Raw genomic sequence first — 15,987 nt, forward strand, 5'->3', positions numbered from 1 at the left:
TTTGAGAATGCTATTTATTGACTGCAGCTCAGTGTTCAACACCTTAGTGCCCTCCAAGCTCATCACTAAGCTTAGGACCCTGGGACTGAACACCTTCCTCTGCAACTGGATCCTAGACTTCCTGACAGGCCTCTCCCAGGTGGTGAGGGTAGGCAACAACACATCTGCTACACCAACCCCTTAACCTCTATGGGCTAGGTGGGACGCTTGTAACGTAACAGCCACTTGCAGCCTGTGGCGCGATTTTCAAAACCTTAAAAATCCTATTACTTCAATTTCTCAAACATATGACTATTTTACAGCTATTTAAAGACAAGACTCTCGTTAATCTAACCACACTGTCCGATTTCAAAAAGGCTTTACAACGAAAGCAAAACATTAGATTATGTCAGCAGAGTACCAAGCCAGAAATAATCAGACACCCATTTTTCAAGCCAGCATATAATGTCACCAAAACCCAGAAGACAGCTAAATGCAGCACTCACCTTTGATGATCTTCATCAGATGACAACCCTAGGACATTATGTTATACAATACATGCATGTTTTGTTCAATCAAGTTCATATTTATATCAAAAACCAGCTTTTTACATTAGCATGTGACGTTCAGAACTAGCATACCCCCCGCAAACTTCCGGGGAATTCGCTAACATTTTACTAAATTACTCACGATAAACGTTCACAAAAAGCATAACAATTATTTTAAGAATTATAGATACAGACCTCCTCTATGCACTCGATATGTCCGATTTTAAAATAGCTTTTTGGTGAAAGCACATTTTGCAATATTCTAAGTACATAGCCCAGGCATCACGGGCTCGCTATTTAGACACCCGGCAAGTTTAGCACTCACCATAATCATATTTACTATTATAAAAGTTTGATTACCTTTTGTTGTCTTCGTCAGAATGCACACCCAGGACTGCTACTTCAATAACAAATGTTGGTTTGGTCCAAAATAATCCATCGTTATATCCGAATAGCGGCGTTTTGTTCGTGCGTTCCAGACACTATCCGAAATGGTAAAGAAGTGTCGCGCGCATGGCGCAATTCGTGACAATAAAATTCTAAATATTCCATTACCGTACTTCGAAGCATGTCAACCGCTGTTTAAAATCCATTTTTACGCCATTTTTCTCGTAGAAAAGCGATAATATTCCGACAGGGAATCTCCTTTTTGGCAAACAGAGGAAAAAATCCCAAAGGCGGGGGCGGTCGGGTCACGCGCATAAGCCCAGAGTCCCTTGATCGGCCACTTGAGAAAGGCGATAATGTGTTTCAGCCTGGGGCTGGAATGACGACATTCTGTTTTTTCCCGGGCTCTGAGCGCCTATGGACGACGTGGGAAGTGTCACGTTAGAGCAGAGATCCTTAGTAAAAGATAGAGATGGAAAAGAAGTTCAAGAAATGGTCAGACAGGCCACTTCCTGTAAAGGAATCTCTCAGGTTTTGACCTGCCATTTGAGTTCTGTTATACTCACAGACACCATTCAAACAGTTTTAGAAACTTTAGGGTCTTTTCTATCCATATGTAATAAGTATATGCATATTCTAGTTACTGGGTAGGAGTGGTAACCAGATTAAATCGGGTATGTTTTTTATCCAGCCTTGTCAATACTGCCCCCTAGCCCTAACAGGTTAACAAAGGCCCCCTCAAGGGTGAGTGCTTAGACCCCTGCTGCACTCCCTGTTCACCCACGATTGCGTTCAGTCCCCTGCTGTACTCGCTGTTCAACCACAACACCATGGTAGGTCTGATCACAGATGACGATGAGACCACCTATAGAGAGGAGGTCTGTGACCTGGCAGTGTGGTGACAGGACAACAACCTCTCCCTCAACATCAGCAAGACAAACGAGCTGATCGTGGACTACATGATCAGCTCATTTGAGAGCTGCAAGAGCTTCAAGTTCCTCGGTGTCCAAATCACTAAGGAATTAACTTGGTCCTTACACACCAACACAGTCCTCCCCCTCAGGAGGCTGAAAAGATTTAGCATGGGCCCTCAGATCCTCAAAAAGTTCTACAGCTGCACCATTGAGAGCATCTTCACTGGCTACATCACCGCTTTGTATGGCAACTGCTTGGAATCCGACCGCAAGGTGCTACGCATGGTATTGCCATCCAGGACGTCTATACCAGGCGATGTCAGAAGGCCCTACAAATTAACAAAAATTCCAACCACCCATAGACTTTTCTCTCTGCTACAGCACGGCAAGCGGTACCGATGCACCCAGTCTGTAACCAATAGGACCGTAAACAACTTTTACCCACAAGCCATAAGACCACTAAATAGTTAAACAAATAGCTACCCGGGCTATCTGCATTGACCCTCTTTGCACTAACTCTTCTAACTATTTTGACTCATCACATACGCTGCTGCTACTGTTTATAATATATCCTGATGCGTAGTCACTTTGTGGACACCTGCTCGTCAAACATCTCATTCCAAAATCATGGGCATTAATATGGAGTTGGTCCCCCCTACAGCCTCCACTCTTCTGGGAAGGCTTTCCACTAGATGGAACATTGCTGCGGGGACTTGCTTCCATTCAGCCACAAGAACATTAGTGAGGTCGGGCACTGACGTTGGGCGATTAGGTCTTACTTGCAGTCTGCATTCCAATTCATCCCAAAGGTGTTCGATGGAGTTGAGGTCAGGGTCAGTGCAGGCCAGTCAAGTTCTTCCTCACCGATCTCGACAAACCATTTCTGTATGGACCTCACTTTTTGCACGGGGGGTATTGTCATGCTGAAACAGGAAAGGGCCTTCCCAAAACTCTTGCCACAAAGTTGGAAGCACAGAATCGTCTAGATTAGAATGTCATTGTGTGCTGTAGCATTAAGATTTCCCTTCACTGGATCTAAGGGGCCTAGCCCAAATCATGAAAAACAGCCACAACCATTATTCCTCCTCCACCAAACTTTACAATTGACACCATGCATTGGGGCAGGTCGCATTTTCCTGGCGTTCGCCAAACCCAGATTTGTCCTTCGGACTTCCAGATGGTGAAGCATGATTCATCACTCCAAAGAACACATGTCCAATGCTCCAGAGTCCAATGACGGCGCGCTTTACACCATTCCAGCTGACGCTTGACATTGTGCATGGTGATCTTAGGCTTGTGTGCGGCTGCTCTGCCATGGAAACCCATTTCATGAAGCTCCCGACGAACAGTTGTGTGTAGTGAGTGTTGCAACCGAGGACAGACGATTTTTACGCGCTAGGCACTTCAGCACTCGGTGTTCCCGTTCTGTGAACTTGTGTGACCTAACACTTTGCTGCTGAGCTGTTGTTGCTCCTAGACATTTTTACTTCACAATAACAGAACCTACAGTTGACCGGGGCATCTCTAGCAGGGCAGAAATTTGACGAAGCGACTTGTTGGAAAGGTGACATCCTATGACGGTGCCATGTTGAAAGTCACTGAGCTCTTCAGTAAGGCCATTCTACTGCCAATGTTTGTCTATGGAGATTGCATGGCTGTGTGCACAACTTTATACACCTGTCAGCAACAGGTGTGGCTGAAATAGCAGAATACAGTAATTTGAAGGGGTGTTCACATACTTTTGTATATATAATGTATCTACTTCAATTACCTCGTACCCCTGCACTTCGACAGCCTCAATTTGTCAGGGCATGGACTACAAGGCGTCGAATGCGTTCCACAGGGATGCTGGCCTGGATATCCTTTGGGTGGTGAACCATTCTTGATACAGAAGGGAAACTATTGAGTGAGAAAAAACAGCAACGTTGCAGTTCTTGACCCACTCAAACGGATGCGCCTGGCAACTACTACCATACCACTTTCAAAGGCACTTAAATATTTTGTCTTGCCCATTCACTCTCTGAATGGCACACATATACAATCCATGTCTCAATTGTCTTATGGCTTAAAATCATTCTTTAACCTGTCTTCCCCCTTCATCTACACTGATTGAAGTGGATTTAACAGGTGATAGCAATAAGGGATCATAGCTTTCACCTGGGTTCACCTGGTCAGTCTATGTCATGAAAAGAGCAGGTGTTCCTAATGTTGTGTACACTCAGTGTCGAGCAAGTTATCCTTACTCATTGTGTATGTATTCCTTGTGTTATTTTTATTTTTTTTTCTCTGCATTGTTGGGAAAAACCTGTACGTAAGCATTTCACCTGTTGTTTTATGAAGCATGCGACAAATAACATTTGATTTGACTTGACAACATTTGATATTACAGTGCATAGGCATCATTCTATGATAACTATAAGGCAATAACCTATGTGAATGCCTTGTACCAGGTGTGTAAGCACAGCTAGTTATAGAATAGACCTACTGCTCTAGTAGGTCGTCCAACTAAACTTTTAGTTCCAAAGTACTCCAACTGCATAATGTGCTAGTGGAAGGTAAGACTTTACACTACAATGCTATTATAACTGTTTAACTTGTGTGTAAGTACAGTGTGTCAGTACAGTGTAGTAACTTTACAGTAACTGTACTGTACTTACAGAAATAATTACACAGTAATAAGGGCAGAAAGGCACTAATGTAAAGTGTGACCGTACTAGCCTGCTAAGGGTCACTACATACATTGTTCCTCTTCCACTTGCTGTTAGTTTTGGCTTATGTGATTTACAGTGCAGAAAGACACCCCTATTATCCCGCCCCCTCTGTGTCCCAGCCAACAGGTGGGCCACGTGCTGGGGAAGAACGACAGGCTTCGGTCGGACATGTTTGGGGAATTGCTGCAGGCGGCAAACACCATCGGTGACCTACGGAACTGTCCGGTATGTTGCTTGCTCATTTTCATTGTGAACCATAGTTTGAAGTCTAATATCCAATGTGATATATTTGTTTTTGATAGACATGTGGCCATGTTGTTATCTATGCAGCCATAAAGTTGGTACTGAACAATGTGACTGCAATGTGTCATTTAGAGGAACTCATCCCAGCTTCTAGCAGTACATGACTCCAATGGATTTTTTAATGTAATCTATGCCCAAAATAGTTCAAACCCATTGTATAGAAAAATGAAATCCAGAACTCCTTGTCCAATCAAATCACTTTGTTAGTCAATTACTGTTAGTCAGGTCATGTTGTGGAGGGTCATTGTGCTATCTGAACTGTGTGAAAGTCCCTTACTGAAGCAATGTTCAGTATGCTTATTTGTTTATACATCACTGTCATCTTCTGAATACGTAAAGGATCTAGCGATGAATGGATTCTACCAGCTATTCTATCAGTATCAAAAACATTCTGTGATATAAAATACAATGGGAAACATCTTCAGGGTAAATGCGACTCTGTAAATACTACAGTACAGTTTTATTGAACTGAACCCTTAAAGTATGACCATCAGAACAATATATTATAGCTACTGTACCTGCAGTATCCCAAAGCAAGTGAATGCAGATCCAGACATTATTTAATTCAAACCCGTATCGAGCTGACTTCTACTGTCTGTATTCTGCTGTGTGACATTATGATGGAACAGGCCTGAAGGAGAGGCTGCCAGACTAGTGTTAGGGATATAAATAGCAGTTAAGGCTTATCCACTGTTGCTCTCTCATCTCGATTGGCTAGCACTGGTCTACCACTTCAATGTGCGTCAGCTCTGGTGCAAGTGCTTTGTTCCGTTAACCCTTTCTACTGTGCCTGGATAAAAAAATCATATCACACAGGATTCTTAAAGCTAGATATTAAAGGTGTTTTTGTATTTTCTGTAATGAAAGTTGTTTTACATTTTTCATATTAACAACATTAAGAATAATTAACAACATGTAAATAATAATTATAAAGGATTAGTAAATAGTTTATTCATAATTTATTAATCATTACTCCATTTAAAATATGTTTAATGTAGGTCCTTAAAAAAACATTTTCTATTCATTAGTTAAGTCTTTTTGCATGGCCTCATCTAGTGTGGGCTATTTATACTTTAAAAATACTTAATAAATATTTTGAGTTACCAGTGTAATTTCTCACAAAAAGATGGCCATTGGTAGACATTCCAGCAGTATCTGATGCAACTGAAGGTCTCAAAATGGCCCCTAGAACATATCAATGGTTAAACAATAAGCACACAATACAGTATCTTTAAGAAAATATATAGACAATTTTATTCACAAAACTGTCAAATATCTGATGCCAAGACTTGAGAAAGTGTTGTAATGGGAATGTTTTGCTTATGTTGTCAACCTCGCGAACGCAAAAAATCATAAAACAGGGAGATGTAGCCTACACACAACAACCATTTTTCACTAGTGGATTTTTATTTATTCAATACTACTGATATATGATTGAGGTATAAATGTTACATGTATGATTTGCAGTTAGCAATGTTACATGTATAAACTTTAAATGCCTGCAGTGCCTCAGTCTTTTAACCGCAGACTATTTTCACACATGGCTTTGTTTGGCAGCACCTTTACATGCCTTTTTAAAGGCAGTAAGGTTTTAAACGTAATGGGATAGTTCAGCGAAATAATGTATTCAGATATGTGCTTCCTTACCTCGTAAGCAGTATATGGACTGCTCTGGGCGGTAGATAGCCTGGCGGGTTGAAGCGTTCGGCCAGTTACCGAAGGTTGCTGGATCGAATCCCCGAGCTGACAAGGTAAAAATCTGTCGTTCTGCCCTTGAGCAACACCGTTAACCCATTGTTCCCTGGGCGCCGAGGATGTTGATTAATTAAGGCAACCCTCCTCATCTCTCTGATTCAGAGGGGTTTGATTAAATGCGGCAGACACATTTCACTAGGTATCCCTTTTCATGAGGATAAATTCTGTGCGTAAACCAAAGAATCTGTTCGCAAAAGTATGCACTGCGTAGGACAAGGAGCAGGAGTAGTTTCAGTGTTTGGGTTTTCGTCACTGATTATTTGGATGTACCAGGATTGGGTGAATCCAGTGCTTAAACGTTGACTGCTTAAACGTGCGTGTAGTGAAATTAGCGGAAGGAGAGCAGGGGCTTTGGTGTAGAGTTTCCTTTTGCGAGGATAGACTTCGCAAACACGTACACGCAAGGTTTTAGTTCTGGGTTAACTGAGATTCGACTGTTTAAAGGAGTGACTGCAATCCACACTTTGGTTTTGGTAGAAAAATCACTGCCAAAAAAACACGTACAGTGCCTTCGGAAAGTATTCAGACATCTTGACTTTTTTCACATTTTCTTACGTTACAGCTTTATTCTAAAATTGATTAAATTGTATTTTTCTTATCATCAATCTACACACAGTACCGCATAATGAAAAAGCAAAAACAGGACATTTTTGCTAATTTATAAAAAATTAAAAACAGAAATATCACATTTACATAACTATTCAGACCCTTTACTCAGTACTTTGTTGAAGCACCCTTGGCACCGACTACAGCATCAAGTCTTCTTGGGTATGACGTTACAAACTTGGCACACCTGTATTTGGGGAGTTTCTCCCATTCTTCTCTGCAGATTGGATGGGGAGTGTTGCTGCACAGCTATTTTCAAGGTCTCTCCAGAGATGTTCAAGCCGGGCTCTGACTGGGCCACTCAAGGACATTCAGAGACTTGTCTCGAGGCCACTCCTGCATTGTCTTGGTTGTGTGCTTAGGGTTGTTGTCCTGTTGGAAGGTGAACCTTCGCCCCAGTCTGAAGTCCTGAGCCATCTGGAGCAGGTTTTCATCAAGGATCTCTCTGTACTTTGCACCCAGTCCCTGCCGCTGAAAAACAGCCCCACAGCATGATGCTGCCACCACAATGCTTCACTGTAGGGATGGTGCTAGGTTTCCTCCAGACATGACACTTGGCATTCAGCCCAAAGAGTTCAGTCTTGGTTTCATCAGACCAGAGAATCTTGTTTCTCATGGTCTGAGAGTCCTTTAGGTGCCTTTTGGCAAACTCCAAGTGGGCTGTCATGTGCCTTTTACTGAGGAGGTGTTTTCGTCTGCCCAGTCTACCATAAAGGCCTGATTGGTGGAGTGCTGCAGAGATGGTTGTCCTTCTGGAAGGTTCTTCAATCTCCACAGAGGAACTCTAGAGCTTTGTCAGAGTGACCATCGGGTTCTTGGTCACCTCCCTGACCAAGGCCCTTCTCGCCAGATTGCTCAGTTTGGCCTGGAAGAGGAAGAGTCTTGGTGGTTCCAAACTTATTCCATTGAAGAATGATGGAGGCCACAGTGTTCTTGAGGACCTTCAATCCTGCAGACATTTTTTGGTACCCTTCCCCAGACCTGTGCCTTGACACAATCCTGTCTCGGACCTTTCCTTCGACTTCATGGCTTGGTTTTCGCTCAGACATGCACTGTCAACTGTGGGACCTTATATAGACAGGTGTGTGCCTTTCAAAATTATTTCCAATCAATTGAATTTACCACAGGTCGACAATTAAGTTGTGGAAACATCTCAAGGATGATCAATGGAAACAGGATGCACCTGAGCTCAATTTCGAATCTCATGAATATATGCTTGTGTAAATAAGGTATTTAAGTATTTTTTTTAAATACATTTGCAAACATTTCTAAAAAACTGTTTTTGCTTTGTCATTGGGAGGTATTGTGTATAGATTGCTGAGGATTTTTTTTGCTATTTAATCCATTTGAGAATAAGGCTGTAACGTAACAAAATGTGGAAAACGTCAAGGGGTCTGAATACTTTCCGAAAACACTGTGTGTGCATATATTATCATTTTCGTTATTTTTCTCAGCATTTGTATAAAGGTACACATCACACTACTACAGCAGTGTAATTTTCAATATATTTTCTTAAAGATCCTCTGTGTTGTGTGCTTATTGTTTAACCATTGATCAATTCTAGGGGCCATTTTGAGACTGCTGGAATATCTACCAATAGCATATCTTGTGACACTGGTCGCTCAAAACACTTATAAAGTATATATAGCCCACACTTTAGATGAGGCCACACAAAAAGACTTAATTAACGATTATGAAATGGTTTATTAAACATCTTATGCATCATTATTAAATCATTTAGAAGTTATTTATAAATAGTTAGTAGGTTACAAATTTGGGAGTAGGGATTCATTAATTATTAAACTATTTACTAATCCATTATGAATGCTTTATTACGTGGAGTTATTATAAAGTGCTACCATCGTTCTGTATATATTATAGTTTATGATCCAATATGATGCAACATGTTTCATGGCAAAGTTGACAAGGTTTCTCGAATAAAATACATAGATTTATATATAGATTTCTGCTTTTAATTATCTCTCATGGATGATAGTTTCTCATCTTCTTTGCAGAGCAACTGTGGCCAGAGCATCAAGATCCGTCGGGTTCTCCTGAACTGCCCAGAGATCGTCACCATTGGCTTTGTGTGGGACGCAGAGCAGTCTGACCTTACAGAGGATGTGGTGAGGTCACTGGGTCCACATCTCAACCTCTCGGGGGTAAGAGTTAAAAATACACAATATTAATAAATGTATTTTAATAATAACAATAATAATAATACAGAATAAGATAACAATAATAATTAATAATAAAAACAATATACACTACCGTTCAAAAGTTTGGGGTCACTTAGAAATGTCCTTGTTTTTGAAAGAAAAGCATATTTTTTGTCCTTTAAAATAACATCAAATTGATCAGAAATACAGTGTAGATATTGTTAATGTTGTAAAAGACTATTGCAGCTGGAAACGGCAGATTTCGTTTTCATTAAATAGTACCCGCAAAACACCAGTCTCAATGCTGGCCTTCTAGGCAGAGTTGCAAAGAAAAAGCCCTATCTCAGACTGGCCAATAAAAATAAAAGATTAATTAAGATGGTTAAAAGAACACAGACACTGGACAGAGGAACTCTGCCTAGAAGGCCAGCATCACGGAGTCGCCTCTTCACTGTTGACGTTGAGACTGGTGTTTTGCGGGTACTATTTTATTATTACTGTGTATAGGGGAACTTTAGGTGTGGTGTTATAACAGGTATAACAGATGTAAGTTATATGTTACAATGTGTGCCAACGCTATAATTACACTGACTGCACCTGCCTACAGTATGTAGGTATTAGGGACACTTATTGTGAAACGTGACCTTGATATTATTCGTAAATCCTTGAATTAATTCATGCCACAATCAGGTATAACAATTGTTAGTAGTATGTAGCAATATGTAATTGTAATTACCGTAATTTCCGTACTATTGAGTGCACTTGAATATAAGCCGCACCCACTGAATTTAATTTTTTATTTTATTTTGAACATAAATAAGCCGCATATGTCTATAAGCCGCAGGTGCCTACTGGTACATTGAAACAAATTAACTTTACACAGGCTTTAACGAAACACAGCTTGTAACAAAAATAAATAGGCTTTAACGAAACACGGCTTGTAACAAAAATAAATAGGCTTTAACGAAACACGGCTTGTAACAAAAATAAATAGGCTTTAACGAAACACGGCTTGTAACAAAAATAAATTGGCTTTAACGAAACACGACTTGTAACAAAAAAATAAAGAATTTGCAGTAAACAGTAGCCTACCAAGAAAGTCATTGGTCACAATCTTCCTCCTCCTGTGCACTGAAACCACTGAAGTCATCTCCTTCGGTGTCGGAGTTGAATAGCCTCAGAATTGCTTCATCCGATATTGGATCGTTTTCATTGTCGCTCTCGTCACTGTTTGACCTTAACCCGTTCAGCAATTTCATTGGTCTAATGAAAGCTTCATGCTGCCAAAAAACTGAGCACGTCACAGAATGTGTTTTTTTGGAGAAAAACATTTGAAAGCGGGAAAAATCCATATATTAGCCGCGTCATTATTTAAGCCGCGAGGTTCAAAGCGTGGGAAAAAAGTTGCGGCTTATAGTCCGGAATTTACGGTACACTGTACCTGCCTTTGTAACTACCATTTAAATGCATAGTTATTAGGGGCACATATTGTGAAGTATGATCAAAGAACAAAAGTCTGAACACACTCCAAATGTGAAATGGCTCACACACAAAGAGACAACATGATTGTCCACTGTTTATGTTCACATTCCAGTCTGACTAAATCCTATCCAGGTGTTGTGAGATCTGGCAGGCATCTGGAAAGTAGCCAGACTGGATAGCTGTATTAGGGTTGCTTGAGTATTAACTAAGTGGTTGAAGATTCCTATCCTAATTGATAATATGTATGTATTGTTCGTGTATACCATCTTTCATGTATTTCTTATTTCAGCTGTTCAACCGGGTCACTGATGAGAATGCCAAAAGGAGTGAGTTACGTCTCGTGGGAATGATTTGTTTCTCCAGCAAACATTACTCTGCGTTCGCTTATCACACCAAGTCCTCAAAATGGGTCTTCTTTGATGACGCCACCGTGAAAGAGGTGAGTGTTTAAATTAATGTGTTGGGGTCTGTTTCATATTAATTGAGAAAAATGCTTATAATATCTCATAGATTATCTATTTGTGCAGATGTTGCAGAAGTCATGTCAAAACTTTGAAAACAACCTCAAAAGTGCTCTTATGTTGAGAGGCCATCAATTCAGTAGATCCATCCACATCAAATGAATCAGAACGTTAAGGACCAAATCATTTCCAGATCTTAATAGGTGTTTTCCATTCATTTGGTGTAGGCATACAGATACATTGACACAATCCAATGTGGATTCATCTTGATGTTAGACTACATTTGAGGTCTAAAAACATCTTGCAAATGTTGATTTTGGCGTGTAATGTCCCTTTAACATAGCCGACGGCAAACATAATCTGTGTTTAATGAATAAAAGAAAGTAGGTTATTGATACTCAATATTATTTTTTGACAATAGCCATAAAAGCAATGCTTTCCTTTTAACAGCTGGGCTATCCTTTGAGCTATCCTTGGGATCCTTAGTCGCGCAGCGGTCTAAGGCACTGCATTGCAGTGCTAGAGGCGTCACTACAGACCCGGGTTCCATCCCGGGCTGTATCGCAGTCCCATAGGGTGGCGCACAATTGGCCCAGCATCGTCTGGGTTAGGGAGGGTAGGTCGTCATTGTAAATAAGAATTTGTTCTTAACTGACTTGCCTAGTTAAATTTTTTTTAAATAAAAATAAATAAATAAAAAAGCTTAGCAATCAACTAAAGGTTCTCACAAGAGCTCTGCCAAATTGTAATGATGGAACGTGAAGGCAAAATGGACAGGTTCACAAAAGATGGAAGCCATTTTAACATCTTACTTGAACTATCCATCGTTAAGCTGATAGTTATACAAGGTCTATGCCTCACCAACAAAAAACTAGACCATGTTTAATTTGGAATCACCACACACGTACAGTACTAGTCAAAGTTTGGACACACCTACTCATTCAAGGATTTTTCTTTATTTTTACTGTTTTCTACATTGTAGAATAATAGTGAAGACATTAAAACTATGAAATAACACACATGGAATTATGTTGTAACCAAAAAAGTGTTAAACAAATCAAAATATATTTTATATTTGAGATTCTTCAAAGTAGCCACCCTTTGCCTTGATGACAGCTTTGCACACTCTTGGCATTCTCTCAACCAGCTTCATGAGAAGCCACTACTGAAGGACACCAATAAGAAGAAGAGACTTGCTTGGGCCAAGAAACACGAGCAATGGACATTAGACCGGTGGAAATCTGTCCTTTGGTCTGATGAGTCCAAATTTGAGATTTTTGGTTCCAACTGCTGTGTCTTTGTGAGACGCAGTGTAGGTGAACGGAGGATCTCCGCATGTGTGGTTTCCATGGAGGAGGAGGTGTGATGGTGTGGGGGTGCTTTACTGGTGACACTGTCAGCGATTTATTTAGAATTCAAGGCGCACTTAATCATCATGGCTACCACAGCATTCTGCAGCGATACGCCATCCCATCTGGTTTGCTATTAGTGGGACTATCATTTGTTTTTTAATAGGACAATGACCCATCACACCTCCAGGCTGTGTAAAAGCTATTTGACCAAGAAGGAGAGTGATGGAGTTCTGCATCAGATGACCTGGCCTCCACAATCATCTGACCACAACAAAATTCAGATGGTTTAGGATGAGTAGGACCGCAGAGTGAAGGAAAAGCAGCCAATAAGTGCTCAGCATATGTGGGAACTCCTTCAAGACTGTTGGAAAAACATTCCTCATGAAGCTGGTTGAGAGACTGCCAAGAGGGTGCAAAGTTGTCATCAAGGCAAAGGGTGGCTACTTTGAAGACTCTAAAATATATTTTGATGTGTTTAACACTTTTTTGGTTACTACATGATCCCATATGTGTTATTTCATAGTTTTGATGTGTTCACTATTGTTCTACAATGTAGAAAATAGTAAAAATAAAGAAAAACCTTTGAGTAGGTGTGTCTAAACTTTTGACTGGTACTGTAGAAATACACAGAAAATTCTCTGTACTTCACATTATATGAAGAAAATAAAAACGTCATGTATGGCAACATAGTAGTTGCTATACTTTAGCGTTTAGTCTCAAACATGTCAGTTACACATTAAAACATTATTTTCACTTTTACGTTCTTTTTTTATGTTCTTCTTAGATCGGATCCAAGTGGAAAGACGTGGCCTCTAAATGCATCCGGGGACATTTCCAGCCACTGCTCCTGTTCTACACTAACCTGGAGGGGACCCCAGTCTCCAGCGAGGACGCGCCCAGACAAACAACCATGTGTCCCCGCTTTAAAGCCAACGTCAACGGGGAAGTGCCAGGTAAGACGAAACCTTCACGGTTGGTTTACATGTGTGTCACAATGAGTCATCACAAAAACAGTTGGTTTTTACCTGCGACACTGGACTCGTTACTTTTGCCATCGTGAGCAGAGTGTGAGCCACTTTATGAAGAGTTTTGGGCCGTGTGCCGCACTTCAAAGTCTTGAAAATCGAACCAGAGCATAATTTTATGCAAAGTTTTGTAGGTTCTTGGTTATATTGAAATGAATGAGAGCGTCTCACGCTCAGAAAAAATGAGGTGTCCAGTGCAGCAGACCTTTAATGGGAGGTGTGGGGCAGGGTAGGTTAGGATCGTTAAACATTCACTTAACTTTTTGGTGCAAAAATGTTTGTAACACTTTACTTAAGGCATTTAAGTAGAATGCATTTTACCTAAATGCCTTAAGTAGACTTTGTTTCACAGTCATCCTTACTGTCTTTCCACAATTTTCTTGCCCATACACAAGGTTCTATCTTAATCACATATCCACCACCCACAACCCAGCAACAATACATTTCCCCTCAAATAATGTAGCTGTGGAAAGAGAATATGTACTATCCTGCTTCAACTACATGTGTAATACAGAGGCCTACAGTACACAACTAACACTGCTGTCGCTTTGAGAAAAAAAACATCCTTTCAATGTGATGGCGCCTGGCATTGTTTTTAAAACCGCTCCCCAGACGGAGCGTTGGGAATTGGGATTGTCCGCCCTTGTCGTGTGCAGAGTTGAACTTGATATGAGGACGTCTGTGGCATGCAGATTACCGCCCACGCCTGCCTCCCTGCCTAATCCCTGCTCTCCCTGCAATCCCTGCTCCCCGGGTCAAGTGCGCTTGGTAGCTTTCACTCCCTCCCGTGATCTCCCATCCCGCGTTTGTTCCCATTCTAATATGCACTTGCTTTCGGAAATGGTGTCCTGCTCTTTGAAATGGACCGTTTAGCCTGGGCGTCGTATCCGGTCACCTCTTTTGGAATGGGATTTGATTTGCATTATTATGTGGATAAGAGTAAGTAATTAAAGTGTTGTGTTTCGTTATTGTTTGAGGTAGATTATTGGTTTATATAAGGACGTATATTTGTTATACTGCTTTTGGGCAGTATTGGCTGGATTATCGATGATGTTGATAGTTATTTTTAGGCATTGTTAACCTGCCTTAGCAATGCTCTTGTCTGAGAATAACCTTTTCCCGATTTGGAGATTGTGTAACTTGTGGGCTCGCCACAGACTACTCAGAGCATAAATACTTATTTCATGTTGAAATCCAATCAAATATAAATACACTGTTACCATGCCATATTTGGCTAATTATATAAAGTAAACATAGAGTGCATTTTTTCTTTGATATTGCTACACCTGTAAAGCGAAAACAAATTGGGGGGGACAATCAAATGGTGGACTACTAATCACCGTGCCGACAGATAAAAGTACTTTATTTTGGCCTTGCATGCCTTTCCATGATCTAATTGAAGCCTGGTTAACTGGCAAATACTGCTCACTGGTTGTTCTATATACTGTATAGTCACACATGACTACTGATTTGGATGAGGAGTAGCTGGCATGCTGTAACACTAGTTAGGCGTCCAAATTCTCGACCTTTCTTCCAAAGTGTGCACTCCCAAATTGGACGCTCTTCACTAATGCATTTAAAAGCATGATCTAAAAAGCATATTAAATAATTTACCTAATTGTGCATGTGGGTTGATTCCAAAAGCAAGAAAATCCTTTGAGGGCCTAATTCCAATCGGAATCAGATATCAGTCTGGACCCCACAAGAAAGCATTTTGCGGGCCTGATATAGCTCCCATGGGTTTGAGACCCCTGGGTTAAAGGGAGTTTTCACCGTATTCTTTGCACCAGTCTTTTCCTTTTAAATCCGTGAAGGCAAGTGAACATGTGTACACACAAGGGAGCAGGGTAGAGAATTGGGACGCAACATGGGCTGGCTAGATGCTACCAAAAATGGAGTGAACTAATGCCAGACTGGGCCAGTTGCTGTTTTAGTGAGGCGGAACACCTTGGCAAGGATAGACACACAGGTTTGTGACAGGCCAACTACTGAGCTGGGTCATGTCATGTGTCGTAAAAAACACCAATGGAGCAGACAACACTTGTGGAAAATGTGCAACATTATTATAACGTTTTTTTAAATCCTCCTGTGCAGTTGGCCACCACTGCAGGATTTTATTCTAGCCCTTCTTTAACATACTTTATTCTGCCGTTGGGAAACTCAATCAGCTGGGTTAGTGTCAGGCTAGAACAAAGGCTTTCATACACATAGGTTGCTTTCCAGACCAACTGCATTGCAGATGTTGCATTGGTTGTGTGCCACGTCATTGACTGCGCAATTAAGCATCAGGTTGCTATATCATATG

The 15,987-nt window shown here is 40.9% G+C and overlaps 1 protein-coding gene across 2 annotated transcripts in view; it reads left to right on the top strand.

Moving 5' to 3' along the window:
• The window catches only part of usp53b (ubiquitin specific peptidase 53b), a 60,262-nt gene that overhangs the window by 14,402 nt on the left and 29,873 nt on the right, over window positions 1-15,987 (top strand). For both annotated transcript variants that reach the window (XM_014195558.3, XM_014195559.3), the window contains exons 8-11: window positions 4,659-4,764; window positions 9,219-9,365; window positions 11,134-11,283; window positions 13,442-13,610. In XM_014195558.3, coding sequence (XP_014051033.3) covers window positions 4,659-4,764; window positions 9,219-9,365; window positions 11,134-11,283; window positions 13,442-13,610 — 572 coding nt within the window. The remainder of the gene's footprint in view (window positions 1-4,658; window positions 4,765-9,218; window positions 9,366-11,133; window positions 11,284-13,441; window positions 13,611-15,987) is intronic.

The sequence above is a fragment of the Salmo salar genome, chromosome 04 (assembly GCF_965601325.2).
Source record: "Salmo salar chromosome 04, fSalSal1, whole genome shotgun sequence".
NCBI lineage: Eukaryota > Metazoa > Chordata > Actinopteri > Salmoniformes > Salmonidae > Salmo > Salmo salar.